This window comes from Misgurnus anguillicaudatus, chromosome 22 (genome assembly GCF_027580225.2).
Source record: "Misgurnus anguillicaudatus chromosome 22, ASM2758022v2, whole genome shotgun sequence".
Lineage (NCBI taxonomy): Eukaryota > Metazoa > Chordata > Actinopteri > Cypriniformes > Cobitidae > Misgurnus > Misgurnus anguillicaudatus.
In genome coordinates, this window is record NC_073358.2 from 39,139,044 (window position 1) to 39,154,723 (window position 15,680).

The window sequence follows — 15,680 nt, forward strand, 5'->3', positions numbered from 1 at the left end:
TTGTGAATCCTATTCGATTGCTCCAAGTTTTTAAGTTTTAAGGACTTAATATTGTACTTCAACTGCAGGTAATTATTCCTTAACTTTTTTATAAACAAATGGCATATTGTCTCATTCTGTTTTATCATCTTCCACAACAGGGATACTTGATTCATAACAGTCAAATAAAACAAGAAATTTGCAGTTACAGAAAAACTTAGGATAAGAGTGTGCACGACTTACTGTAAAGCTGTTTTAATAATGATGCACAATAAAAAGAGAGACAACATAAACTGTATACAGCTTTTATTGACAGTGATGGTAAACCACAAAAGAAGCATTTGGCCCAGCTCAGAACTGGATGACCTGGCCCTGTAAAGAAAACAGAAAGAGACAGGTTAAAAAAAATCCTGCCATGAAAACTCTTAAAGCTCTGTCCAGGTTCAACTCTCTGTACCACTTAAAATTAATCACATACACCATGGTGAACATCTAACAAGAGGCCCTTGTACCTTAAATCCAACCCATTCAAACACATACAGAAGATATAAATCACATAGATAAAAGACCTAAAAACAGATTCCTCTTAAGCTTTTCACTAAAGCTATAACATTCAGAATCATATTACTGGTCTTAACTAACAAATATCGTTCCATATTATAGACAATAAAATTAAGTACCAGGTCCACCATTTATGATTTTAACAGACCTCTTTCTCTCTTCCTTGTCATTATTAGATAACCGTTTATAATTTTAAGAGACTATCCTTACAGACAGCAACTTCCCGACATATATGATTTAATGTTGGGACAAACCAAATATCTACAACACTAAAAATAGTCAATTAAATCAGATTTCTTAGCAGTTCTGTCTTACAAGTTTACTGCCAGAATCTGTCTTTCACTTTCCTTGTATAACTCTAAAGTCAAGTGTATCTGGCAATTAATATATCAAAGATCTCTCTAGATTATCAGAAGATACTCTGATAGCTTTCACATGTGTTTCATAGCATAACTGATATCACAACTGTTAGTATAAACCAGTAAATCCAAATCAAAGAAGTGAAGTCTGGCCAGACAATGCGTGTTGTTCTCACCTTTCTCTTTTTGTCTCCGCCCAGCTCAAAATGTTTGCATCTTTTGATGGCCAACATCCTCTTTGAGCGGCAGTTGGGCTCCACACATTCCAGCCTCAGCACAATCTTCTTTGTGGTTTTAGCCTACAAAGAAATGAACAAATTATGCAATGTATACAAAACACACTATCATAAACACTACACTGACAGGTTGTTTTATATGTACTCAGGGTTCCCACTTTAAGCAAAATGTCAAATTCCATGACTTTGACTAAAAGGCCGAATTTCCATGACCTATGTCCGGGATGCCATGAGTCTGGATGATGTAGTGTACACGAGTTTATAAAAACTTAGCTCAAATGCCTGAAAGGTGTAAAAAAGCCAATTAACACCCGTTTAGATTGTAGTCTCACTTAAAATCAGTGAAGCCCTGGACCCATTTTGATAAATGGACACTAAAATTTAAAGTGACAACTGGATAGACCTGATATTCTATGATTTGGACAAAAAAACCTAACACTTGAAACAGACTTTTAAATTTCCAAGATATTCCAGAAATTTCATGACATGTGGGAACCCTGTGTATTATACACCAGTATTAGGATCATACTGCCTAGTTGCATTTTTGGATCTGGCAGATGGTTTTCTTAATGCATTCAAGGTATACATGTGTGACCCTGCCTGTGAAAACCCATCTAAATTCATTTAGATTTAGTTTTTTTTACACAAATCATCCTACATAATGTAAACAGCACTCTGTGAAAATATAAACTTGATAGACTTTAGCCTGGTTTTCACAAACAGGGTCACATTTTGTCACCATGTGTGTGATCACTGGGATGAAACCCATTATCTTTGTACTGCTAACTCAATACAATATAAATTTAACTACAGGAATTAATGCACTGTAGTAAAATGGAATCAAATGTATAAAAACAGGCAATTACGTAAACATGTCAAGGCCCAATAACTACAACTTAATCACATAAAATGGAATCAAATGTATAAAAACAGGCAATTACGTAAACATGTCAAGGCCCAATAACTACAATTTAATCACATATAACATCTTTAATTGTACCACTTACAGATCAATTTTCAGGCACATTTACACCAAACATACAGACGCTCGTGTATTATTAGCTTCATTTACCTTCTTTCGGAAAATAGGCTTTGTCTGTCCTCCATAACCACTCTGCTTTCTGTCGTAACGCCTCTTACCTGTAATAACGCACAAATAAAGTGTGTTAATTCGTCAATAACTTCAAGTCTGTACTGCTGGTTAACTTCAAGATCTCAGGACTTACCCTGGGCGTACAAAGAGTCCTTGCCCTTCTTGTACTGGGTCACTTTATGTGGCTGGTGCTTCTTGCATTTTTTGCAGTAAGTCCTGCGGGTCTTCGGTACGTTCACCTGCAGATAAACGCACGATGTGAACAAGCTAAACCGCTGGTTATACAACATGAGAACGGCTAGCAGGACTAGCCATTGCGCTAACTACATTGCCGTTTCTGTGTAAATTATAACGATATAAAAATGATTGCAACCACGATTAATAGGTAAATGCATATGAAACACAGTAAACCTGCCGTTGTGTTAACATTGTCACATTTCAGTCATATGTGGCTAAACGGCAAGATCTACATTAGGAATTGGGTCTTCTGCTAAAAGATGAGAAAATCGTATAATCCTTTCAACAAACTGTCCCATTTAACATTTATAATAGTCTTCAAGGAATATAGAGTTTAATGTTACAGTTTGTTTGTGTGTAGGATGTTTAGAAATTGAGGATTAAAACAGATTTTAATAGAAACTCCACGGGAACAATATTACGTACCATGGTTGCCCTCGCGGCGCAGGAGCGAAAGAGGAAGAACAGACGTCACTCACTGCATTATTACCGGGTCACGCGCCGCGCTGTTCCCTTTACGTGATGCTGCCACCTAGCGGTCGATTAGCAGAAAACATCCTGAAGATTTATGATAACAGCAAACATTTTAATTTACACGCTACATTTTGAACACATTTACTTCATTTTATCTCGATATTATTATTCAGAACGCATTTTCAGGTGTGTGAATAATAATTGTATGATACCTATTTGTTTTATTGTCAGTAAAAGCCAGACTATCAATTGCGGCCAATAAACGTTCAGCTAACAGTGTGTGGGACAGACGTCAGAGACAACTTAACCCATATGGTGTCAAAAGGTCAGCTGTATCTTTTGTTTCTTGGACAATTCCTTTTTCTACGCCGAATATTTTAAGGTATGTGTGTGTGCAGAAATAACAAAATGAAACATTCCTACATTTTAGCAAGTGTGACAACTCTGTTTGCCTTTATATGGAAATAATACACGTGTCAATTAAATAATAAACGGATCGCGATTGCAAACTGCAGCTTTTATTGCTATGTATATTTTTACATATATGAGACCCTGTATATGAAATCCAATCTAAAGTCTCACAATCTAAACACGAGATAGGCTAAGGATGTTAATTTGATTTTACTTATTGATTTCAATCTTTGATGTGGTTTTACAATATCAAAGATATCAAGGTTATATTTTCACAGAATGGTCTTTATATTATTTAGGAGGATTTTATGTAGAAAAGGAAACGGTAAATCACAAAAAAATAACTTTAGCTGGGTTTTCACAGGCAGGGTCACATATTTTTAAATTCATTTTGACATGACATTCCTAATACCATATTTTCGACATATTGTAGTGTTTGTGTTCTGGATGATAAAATTGATGCTTAGCTAATTAGCTTAGCTGATTAGGGCGCCAAACTGGAGAATCCTCTACACACAGTGTGTACACCAACGATGAATACGTTCTTGTTGGCATCCAAACAGAAGGTAAATATTGGTTTATTTTATGCTAGTAACCTTATTTATGCCTTAATTGCTACAGTTTTACATTAGGAGTTTATTGGGATTGTGATAAGAACTGTGTATATTCATCTATTGAATTAGAAGCAGAAAACATCAGAACAGAATGGAAACATTGCTTTATTAAATCTATGAAAGTTTGTGTTGGGTTATTCCCCATTTATTATTTAGGCTTAAAGTCCCCATAATGTCAAAATTGATTTTTTTTAAGGATCTAAAAATACTGTGCTCCAAAGCATTGACAAAATTAGAAGACATAATCATTCTGCCAACTGCTGCTTTAACAAAATGCTATTGGTTATTTTTACAAAGGGGAGGGTCTTCTAATTGTTGATAACCTTGGTGGGGCGCGTCCGAAACCTCGAGCCTCAAACCTCTTTCAGAGTGACGCAATCTCATTCATTTCAATGCAAGCTTGGCAGCTTCCGGCGACACGAGCGAAAGTGACCATTGGCGACCGTATGAGCGTGTTCAGCGGCGCAAGAAAGTTAAGAAAAGTTTAACTTTATGCAAATTATGAGCCATTTTCGGGAGCGACTACCAATGGGAAATAAGCAGTGGAGTTCAAGTCATCCTTCTCTCATCAGTTATTGGAGTGGACAGTACTCATTTGTTTATGACAACCAAATTTAGAAATGCCTCATGAAGGAGAGGGGTGACACACAGCGAGAAAGTCACTGGTGGCCTGAATGAGGCTTAAAGGTATAGCGGAAGATTTTCCCGAATTTAAAAAAAAAATGCACATGCGCAACACTTTACCTGCTCCCGAGAGTACCATACGTACCAGTCTTCCCGGATGCGCCCTGTCCAGGATTTCGGTGCGTCTTCCAGAAGTCGTATTTGTTGACCGCATATGCCATTCAGTTAAAAACAAGACATACAATCGTAGTTTCATTCTTACCTTAAAATGTAACAGTTGTTTTTCCATAATAATAATAATAATCCTCTATGACGTATGCGGTCGACAAATACAACTTCCGGAAGACGCGCCGAAATCCTGGACAGGATGCGTCCGGGAAGAATGGCACAAATGGTCACCCTACCCGAGAGGGAACGCCTATTAAATGTGTGCACGAGAGAGAGCATGCACGAGCCTCTTCTCTCCGCTCTGTTTATAAGTTGCTGCCGGCATGGCTCATACATTGAGATGTTTACCGTGTCTGCGTGGTTCGTGACTTGTGCCAGAACTAGCATCGCTAATCATAGTTACATCAACTTTTACTAGCAGTGATTTTAAATAGATTTCTCCAAATAGCATGCCAAACTTTACCTGTCAAGTAGAAACTTCGTGACATCAGTGGAAAGCCCAACCTGTGCTTATAGCGCACGCCAGCATGTGAAATATTCTCCCAAAAACACTCTTGTCTTTTTTTTTCTTCAGATGCTTTTCTCTTCTTGTCATACAATTCGTAGACACTTTTTCTTTTGCGACCCTCAGACATTTCGAAAAAACACGGTGAGAACGCAAGCTTCAATGAATGTCTGAAAACGGAGCCCACCACACATATACACCTGAAAGTGCACATGTGCAGAAAGCAAACCTAGGGACAAGCACGTACGACAGCCTTATGTAAACATATCACCAGAATGATTGACAACTGGGATAGTCTTGATGATCCACCCGGAAAAAGAAAATCTTCCGCTATACCTTTAAGGCAGCTGACTTTGGCAGCATAATGCTGCGTTTACAATAGGCGTAATAGGCGTTTGGTGCGGTGCAGTAGACACAATTCCGCCTCATTCGCGCACCTAGTTCGTGCGAATAACGCGAATTGAGCGTCTGGCACGCTATGCGCTAATGATGCTTTTTGTGCATTTTACATTTGACACGAATTTGCGGCTGACGCCCGAGTTGAAAAATTTGAACTTTGGCGGATTTTTGAGTCAGGGGCCTGCTTGGTGCTGTGGCGGCAGCCCCGCCCGGAGTCACTCATTCAACACGAAGGAATGCTTGAAATTGTCCGTGAGCAGTAACCCGGAGCTATACGACACACATTCTTATTTCTATAGAGACAGGAATAAAAAGAACCTTGCTTGGAAGTGTGTCAGTGAGGACATTGGGCAACCTGGTAAGTTTTTTTGAGTCTTTTGAGTCACGCGACGTTTATCGACCCGCACCGTTTATTTTCACCCTAGTAAGGTGACTAAATACAAACTGGTCACTCTCTCGATAAATGCACAATCAACATCAGCCATCTTGCAAACCGATAACTGCATAGCACTTGCCCCTCCCACAAGAAGTGGACTACTTCGCTCTAGACGCGCGAATGCATTAAAACTGTTCAATCGGCAAACTAGGCGCCTGAAACGCGGTTGGTGTAAACGCAGCATAAAGGTAGCTAAAGGAAACGCATTCAGACAGACTTCATAGGCAGCGTAATGGAATTCTGTTCGGAAAATAAACAGACAGCACCTTTGTGATAACTATCCCATATTTGAAAACTACAATACTAATTTCTAAAATACACGAAGGAATCAAATTTGAGGAATGTTTGTAACCAAACGTTTTATGAGCCCCGTTTACAGCCATAATATTCTTTTTCCTCAAAATCAATGGGGCTCATGATCGGTTTGGATTCAAACATTCCTTAAAATATTTTCCTTTGTGGTCATCAGAACAAAGAAATGTATACAATGTTTGTAACACCATGAGGGTGAGTAAATGATTAGAGAATTTACATTTTGGGGTGAACTATCCCTTTAAACTGGAGGAAGCTGTACTCTGGCAGCATGTGTCTTTTCCTCTTTTCTCACTCAGCTGTTTGCAAATCATGACAGCTGCCGTATACACACACAATCAAGATATCCCTCATTGAACCATTTGTGTTTTCCTTTTGACCTTTGTAATTACATGACCCACGTCTTCGGTCCAGTGCAGCCGTCTGCCTCCTTCACTCGTTGCCCAAATGTAACTTACACTAATTTTTCTTTCCAATGTTGTGGCCTTACATGCATACATGCACATGCGCGCACACACACACACACAAACAAACTCTGTGCCCTCTTTTCTGTGTGGCATCTACCCAGCACTACTGCTGAGGCTATGACCTCCAGTGCCTTAGCATCCCTGTGGTTGTTTTCTAAACCAATCTGTTCTCCTATTCTTACTGTCCACCAACACACGCACACACACTCGCCCCCACGGTGCAGCTAAATGTCCCATGTGACACTGAAAAATGTCGCCCACTTCATCTTCTAACATCTTTCTTTCTTCTTTTTATTGCCATTTATGAAGTGTTTCACCTGCTTTTACTCTTTTTGAATTTCGGCTCTGTCTTTTCCACCTATGTACCATCCTGTGCTGGAACTGTGGCACTCTATTTCTACCTTGTTCTCTATCTTCGTCTGTCTCTCTGTCTCTTTTTCTCTCTTCCACCCCCTTCATGTTCATCTTCCACCCCCTCTTTATTTTACCTCTTTCTCTCTGCCTCTCTCTCTTTCTCTCTCTCTCGCCCTCCCTCACTCTAAGGCACTGCAGTAAAGTCTGTTGATAGGATTGAGGCGTTTTTCTCCGCTCTGCACTGAGAGAGAGAGAGAGAGAGAGAGAGAGAGAGAGAGAGAGACTGCAGCATGCTGCACTGCAATCACACTAGAGCACATGAGAATTTGCACACAAAAGCACACGCGTGTCCGTTTGCTATGACCGCAGCCGTCAGATTATCCGCAGCCCAGATGTTTGTGAGTGTGTGAGCTCATTCAAAAAGGGAAACTTGTGTCTTTAGGTGTCTAAATCCCCCCCCACACCCCCCCCCCCCAGCATACACGCACATCCTCAAAGACTCCTCCCACATATCCCTCGAACCCCCTATCCATCCAGGTCGACAGCAGGACCGTGCAGCGACTCGCATCGCTGAAACCGGAGCTTCACCCTGACACGGACACACAGGCGATTTTGTTTTTTCTCTGCTTTCTTGTGCTTGTGGGATTATAATGCTGATGATCTTTTTTACGGGAAACAGCTGAAATCATCGAGGTTGAGAAGATTGGTCTAGGAGACGGAACGCATCGGTGTTTGCCTGTGCGTGCGTGTGCCGGTTGTTTGTTCGGAGCGCTGGACTGACGCACGGATACTGCAGCAGAACTGCAGGGGCCTGCACGCTAACCTGGAGGACATGAGGACCCAGCGGAACCCCCGCCCCTGAGCTCCAGACCCCACTGCTGCTGCACATTCTGCTGAGGTGCTGCTCTCTCCTTTGCTCAGGAGGTTTTTTGGGGTGTGTGTGTGTATATTTAGATGGAGGTGGATAGGTTTTTGTGCCGTTGCAGTGTTGTATTGAGGATGCAGGCGTGATTGGGTTGGAAGTGCCTAATCCTGATTTTTCTTGCTTGTGTGCATGTGTGTGTGCATAATGGCTGATAAAAGATAGTGACTGTGTGTGTCAGTGTCGTTGCTGTCTGCTCATTGCTTTGTGCATGTGTGTGTGCGGTGTAGCTGAGCAGAGCTCTCAGAGGCCAATAGGATGCTAACAGCTCGCGATGGAGCTCGAGATGAAGCTCAGAAGCTGCACAGGAAATGGATGAAGCACCAGGCCTTCATGGCCGAACTCGCCCGCAACAAAGAATGGCTCGCCAAGATCGAACAGGTGAGTCACACGAGCTGAAATTAAAGGGGAGAATAGGAAGAAAAGGTGAACATTTTTAAATGTAGGTGAGGGATACAAATGCTGCTTTTCAGGTAACACTATGAGCAGACATAATGGATCCATTTTTACATATGACCAAAACATTTTTATATTAATTTATGCACCATGTAAAACAAAGAGTATAATGCTAATGTTGCTTCTCCTTTATATACATGGCATTAACTTGGTTACTAAAGGAAAATGGAGTTCATGAATCTTATTAGTCTGGGAAGTGTGGAAAAGACTACAGAGCCATGAGGGATTATGGGTGAAAGGAAACAAGCATGTTAGGATAAAAGGAAAAGATCATGTAAAGGGAGATATTGATTCAGGATTGGCTGGGGATGGATTAATGACAAATTCACTATTGGTTGAGGATGGATTGAAAGACGGATTCAGCAATGGTTGTGGATGGGTAGATTCAGGAAATTGGGAATTTTTAAATATTAAACGGAGGATTCAGCACTGGTTAAGGACAGATTTGTCAGGTTGAGATAATGTCTGAGAGTGGTTATAGGACACAATTGATGTTGGTTTAGTATAGTTACAGGACATTATTGAGGATGGGTTTGGGTCAGATTCTGAATTGGTTAATGGTGTTCTGATTCAATATGCAGCTTAAAATCATACAAGAACCTATTAATGTTAATGAAGCGTGGAAATAAGCTTTAGTAATAAAAATATCAATGTATGTAGGAGGTCTGTGAAAAATGATGGAGAAGATTCACTGATCACTAACACACAGTGCTCACATCTTCATGCATATTTGCATCTTATTTTGAATGTCATTTGCCACTTAATATTATCTCTATATTGTGATCCAACTTGATTGGATTCTGGTCCATTTTGATGCTTTGCAATACAATATTTGATCTCGGGTGACCTGCTTTGATTCAGCACATGCTGTCCTGATAAACTGCTTATTGTGGCCTGAGACACCACAGGACGTTCTGGTACACCTGATGTATTGTATGATGGCTGGGTTTCGAATGGCACTGCAAAGTGTCTGAGATCATACAGAATCTCGTGTGACATTAATATGATTAGCATGTAAATACTGCCGATGGTGTAATAGGGTGTATTCAGCGGGTTTCTGCTGGTGTAGCACATGAGATGACATGGAGCCATGTGACATGATGCATTATGTGTTGCTGCGTGACTGCACAGATACCGCCATTATTTTCCTTATACGCCGACATTGGGTGGAAATTTGTGAAATCGCATGAATGATATATGCTATATGTTTCACATTACACACGTATGAATTACTGTGGTGTACATGCATGTATGTATTTCAGTACATATGTTTATATGTACAGTATTCATGATATTAAAACGCAATGGACAGAGATGCTATGAAATAGTGTTAATTAGGTAGAATGTGTTTTCGGTTTAGTGTGGTTACGTGCTGATGTCTGTGGTTGTGATGGCCAGACGATGTAAAAAATTGTGCCACAAAGGGTTCTGTCCTGGTCGAATAAAGTATGCCTGCTCGGTTGCAGTGACGTTTCAGATACATTCTGCTGCGTTGATCATTTGTTGTATAATAACTGAAGCTTTGTCATTGTTGAATTGTGATCATTCAGTCTGTGTACGTGTGTTGTATTCATTCAGCGTGTTTGAATTCCAGTACTCTGAATGGTTTATTAGATATTGTGGGTCTGCTGTTTCTTCTCATGTTTCCTTTCGTGTGGTACAACAATGGCCGTGTGAGTGTATTTACAGGTCACCAATGAATAAACCATTTAAAATGCTAAGACGTCGCAGCCTTTGGGCTAACTGTATTTTTTGAAGGGTAACAAAAAGATCATATGTATTCTAGCTGATTTTAAATGTCAGACTTGTTTATTTTCTTATACTTGTGTGTCAACGCCTGCCTAGAGGTGCTCTTGGAATTATAAAAGTTTTGAGGCAGTAATCTGTCTGGGTTATAATTAGGGTTGAATCTTACGATATGATACATATCTACATGAGTTGCGATGCAACTTGTTTCGATACATTGCATTGCTGTAGGCCGAAGCAGTATATTGGGATATTTCTTAATTTAGGAATATAATAGGAAAGCTGTCATTGGGAACACACCACCATATGCAAACTTTAGCAAAAAAAAAGTGTGGCATGCCCCTATAAGTACTTCCTGTTTAAGTTCAGAGATAACAAAAATGCTATCTAGTGGTCAGGATTTAAACTCAAACGAAACAACTGCCATGAATCGTGTACAATTTTTATTAGTGCTGCCCAATTAATCGCATCGCATCGCAATCGCGATGTCAGCCTATGCGATTATATGACAGCATAATGTTGCAATTATATTAAATAAATAAATGTGTGGACTTGTTAACACAAACTTTCTGATAACAGTTTGATGATTTTCCTTGCTGTTTAAAAAAAGAAAGAAAAACGAACAAAAAAGGCAGTTGCTACATCACGTGGCAATACGAAAACATTTCTAGTTTTACAAATACACATTTTAGCATCATCACTAAACTGTGTGTGGATTTTCCTTAAAACCCATCAAGTTGACCCATGATACCATTTATTATAATCGCAATCGCACATCGCAATATTAGCATCAATAACCGCAATGGGAAAAATTACCCAAATCGTGCAGCCCTAATTTTTATTTAAAAAATTTAAATAAAAAATACCACGATACTCGCATGTAGCATTTTTTTACACCCCTAGTTATAATCTTAAAAATCTTAGGATCTTTCTTGATGTAAAAATTATTTGTAATATATGGGACAAATATGTGTTGTGTAATGATGTAATGAGCCCTATTTAGACGGTAGTTGTTTCTCATGAGGATGTCTGTAAAAATATTTGCATGCCTCCTCCAAGATAAAAGTCATGCATTTGGATGAAGATAAATTTGTGCTGGATGTGTGAGTTTATAACACATGGAAATGCGCTGCATGTATGGTTAAATACATGATCATTCACATGACCTGGATACTTCATTATATGTATAGCCTAATGTAACTGAATACATTTTAAAATTGTATTTAGCACTTGATGCTGCTGATAATAGACAATCATTTAATAATTTAAACCTTTTTGTGATTTTTTTTTCTCTTCATTTACATCAGCTCAAACCTCGCTGTAGAAGAGCGATAAAAGATTGTGCCCATACTTCTCATCATTTCAGTTATAAAAACAGTATGTAATTCGGCCGGGAATTTTTATGTGGGTGGTCGGAGAAAAGCAGACATTCTGTATTCAAACAGCAATAAAATCACTGACTATCCCCTTGTAAAAGATGAAAATACCCACACAAAAAAACAATTACCGTCCAAAAAGGGCTATGGTGTGACATAATATTTGCAGTTAATAAAATGGCATGTGATGCAAAAAAAATCAGTAAATGCCAGTGAGAATTAGTGCACTTTACTGGTATGTGGGTGTGACTGTCATGTACAGTATCTCCAGGCCTTTTGTGAACCTTGGTTTCTACCACAATGCATTTTCAATGCTTTAAGCAATTTCAGTGGACCATATCAAACATGCACACCAATCTGATGTGTGAAATGTAGCTCTTTATTCTTTGGATGCTGCAGCGAGTTACTTACTGCTGGCTTCAGACTCACCAGCAGGTGCATTGTAAAACGTATGTTGGCTTTATGTAGAATCTTCTGTGGTGCTGCCTAGACATTTGTTTTCTGTGTAAGCAAGTGAATTTGAAGTTAAATACCTGTGTGCATTGCGTGTTTGACTTTGAATTGTCAGACGTTGTTTCAGTTTGGTTTAAAGAGAGTCTAATTCTGCTTTCTGTGCAATTTGATTCCTTTTCTCTCTCAAATCTTCAGGATTTTGTTTCAGACTCACAGATTCTGTGACAGAAATCTAACATCTGCATCTATTTTACAGTGTTGCAGGTCATTTTGAATTGTGTCAATTTATGCTAAAGGAATAGTTCACCCAAATATGAAAATCTCCTCAAAATATACTCTCATGCTTTTCCAGATATGACTTCCTTTATTTAGTTGAACACAAACAAAAATTTATATTTTAAATATTGTTGTTTTCTTCTTATATGGGGCTCAACTTGGCAAAGCTCCAAAAAGCATGTCCATCCATCATTAGGTGACAAAGAGTTCACTGAAATAATTTTAATTAAATTATTCTCTGATATCTACATAGAAGGTATGTGGCTTTATTAAGTGCAAAACTTATCCAGAGATGGTTTTACACGTCCATTTACAACCCTAGAATTTGACTTTAGAATGAAATTGTCTATTATTACATTATTTGAAAGGGCCTTTGAAAATGACCTTATATTGAATAATAAGGTTGCGCTCTGCTCTGATTGGCTGTTTCACAGAGCAGCTCCTTTTAGTAGCTCTGTGTGTGTGTGTGTGTGTGTGTGTGTGTGTGTGTGTGTAAACAGACCTTATGTTTGAGCCTGTATTGGACGAAGATACGGAATTTGAGGAATAATCAATTGTTTGGAAATTGTTAATGGACGTTTATGAGTAGTAAATTTGTGTTTTTTCTTTTTGTATGGACCTGCAAAACGCAACTGTAAAGTCAACTTCAGCCTTTATGCTAGCATATAGCATTAACTTGCACATAGTGCTAACTCAGCAGTCACAACTTTGTTTTTAGCACTGTCACAACATTGCAATTAATTTAATGTGTAATTTAATGTTGGGGTCGTGCATCTCGACTGTTGGTGTTATGTCAAGATTGACCTGTTTTCCAGGGGTCTTTTGCATGCACAAGCTTTACATAAAAAGGAGGAAACAATCATGTTTGAGGCTCACTATATCTCTTACCATGTACAGAACTCTTATTATTCATCTATGCCTAGATAAATATAGTTTTACATTCTACGGCACTTTTAAAGAAATCTAGTGGTTTTAAAGGTCCAGTGTGGGATTTTAGTGATATCTAGCGGCGAGATTGCAAATTGCAACCAACAGCTCAGTGCACAGCTCACCCCTCACGCATAGTGAAGCTACGGTAGCCGCCACAGGACAAACATGTTGTCGTCTGAGACAATGTATGAACGAAACACGCACTGTAGAACAGTTTGTCCGTTTAGGGCAGGGGTGTCCAAACTCGATCCTGGAGGGACAGTGTCCTGCAGAGTTTAGCTAAAACTTCCCTCAACACACCTAATAAGACCTTGATTAGCTGGATCAGATGTGTTTGATTAAGGTTGGAGGAAATACCGGCCCTCCAGGAGCAGGATTGGACACCCTTGATTTAGGGCTACTGTGGAAACATGGCGGCGACTTCCATGATAAAAACAGTTCATTCTAAGTTAATATAACAATACAGTTCATTTTGTACTGTCTTAATACACCACTGATTTTATAGTTATGTATATTTTATTGTATTTCTGTCAAGAGATCATTCTAAGTCCCACACTCTAAAAAAACAAACGGTGCTATATAGCACCAAAACTATTGATTTGAATCGTAACCATAGAAGAACCGTTTTTAGTGCCATATAGCACCGGTGAAGCACCTGTGTAGAACCATATAGGTGCCATATAGCACCACTATAGCACCACATTTGGTTCTACATAGCACTATATGGTTCTACACAGGTGCTTCACCAGTGCTTCACCGGTGCTATATAGCACTAAAAACGGTTCTTCTATGATTACGAGCAAAGAACCACTTTTGGTGCTATATAGCACCATTTGTTTTTAGAGTGCACATTGCACCTTTAAAAATGTCATGATGTCTCTTCTGAAGAAACCAATTTGTTGAAAATTATGAATATTTTGAGCTTATTTAGGAATTGATACATCGTGTATTCATGGAATCGTACAGATCAGAATGAAATATGGCAACACATTGATAACTCTTAAATCTCACTGGATGTTATGTGTGCCATAAATATTTGTAATACTGTTCACGTGTTTTGTCAAGACAGACATGCAAGAACCCCATATAACAAGACGCCATTTTAATATGAAAATAATTGGTGTGTGTTCAACTAAAAATAGGTCATATACATCTATTTGGGATGGCAATGGTTGATTAGTCACAATAAAATATAAAAGTAAATCAACTAAACAGTTAATCAGTTTTTGTTCTCACTTTGTAATTTAGAAGTTACTCATAAAATTGCACTTATTTGCAGTACATAATATATAGAGATGGTGTGTTCTCATGGCTGAAAACCAGAAATGCATGAACACCATCATTTGCTACTTTTACGATGTACAGCACTTTTGATCACATTCATTTAAGTTACAGAAGATATTTTTGTGACCTGCTCCAAAATTCCATAATTTTGAGTGAAAAATTATGCAGCTGTAAGAAAGTCTCAGCTTTTGTGATGAAATCGTTGATGAAGTACACTATTATAAATGATTATGAGCTATTTTTTTTTTTAGTTAAAAGATTCCAACCCATTTAAAAACATTATTTGCCAGAATAAAGATATTTAATCAAACATGCAATAAATATTTATTGCATAAATTGCAGGCATAAAAGTAGAAGTATAAGCTTATATATAATATACTGCATATATTTAATAATATATCTTGCATTTTAACAATATTCAACACTTAAGATTTTAACCAAAGTTTACATTTGTCTTGCACTTTTAAGTTACCCGTGTACGACAAACGTGACTTCTTGTATGTTTATGTGTTTTTAAAGCTGATGCTTTTAAACACTGCACTCTCTATAATGTTGGTAAGAGCTGACATATGTCAAGAAGACATGCATGTCTTGCCCTTTTATTTGCTTGCACGGCATTTTGAGAGAGAGAGAGAGAGAGAGAGAGAGAGAGAGAGAGAGAGAGAGAGAGACATCTTTGATGCACATTTAAGTATTCCATTGACAAGTAGTTTGTTGGTTTTGTACTGTGTGGATTTAATGCATTTCAGTTTTAAATGTCTTTTACAAACACACTGTATGTAGAAAAATATATTAAAGGAATAGTCTACTCATTTTCAATATTAAAATATGTTATTACCTTAACTAAGAATTGTTAATACATCCCTCTATCATCTGTGTGCGTGCACGTAAGCGCTGGAGCGCGCTGCGACGCTTCGATAGCATTTAGCTTAGGCTTAGCCCCATTCATTCAATGGTACCATTTAGAGATAAAGTTAGAAGTGACCAAACACATCAACGTTTTTCCTA

General features: G+C 38.5%; 2 protein-coding genes across 4 annotated transcripts in view; one reads left to right on the forward strand and one right to left on the reverse strand.

Moving 5' to 3' along the window:
- Positions 1–270: 270 nt before the first annotated feature.
- rpl36a (ribosomal protein L36A) lies at positions 271–2,942 on the reverse strand. Its single transcript, XM_055198867.2, has 5 exons — positions 2,892–2,942; positions 2,362–2,467; positions 2,208–2,275; positions 1,076–1,198; positions 271–351 (listed from the first exon to the last, which is right to left on the reverse strand). Exons 1-5 carry the CDS (start codon positions 2,892–2,894, stop codon positions 331–333), a joined length of 321 nt encoding a protein of 106 aa, XP_055054842.1. The 5' UTR covers positions 2,895–2,942; the 3' UTR covers positions 271–330.
- A 219-nt stretch (positions 2,943–3,161) lies between these two features.
- Positions 3,162–15,680, forward strand: part of sptbn4a (spectrin, beta, non-erythrocytic 4a) — a 40,976-nt gene continuing 28,457 nt past the window's right edge. Inside the window, exons 1-3 of one of the 3 annotated variants that reach the window (XM_055198864.2) lie at positions 3,162–3,321; positions 7,909–8,127; positions 8,382–8,532. In XM_055198864.2, the coding sequence (XP_055054839.2) occupies positions 8,410–8,532 (123 nt within the window). In that variant the 5' untranslated portion in view covers positions 3,162–3,321; positions 7,909–8,127; positions 8,382–8,409. Of the gene's footprint in view, positions 3,322–3,792; positions 3,917–7,533; positions 8,128–8,312; positions 8,533–15,680 lie in introns of those variants that run through there. The other 2 variants (XM_055198866.2, XM_055198865.2) reach the window with 2 other exon arrangements.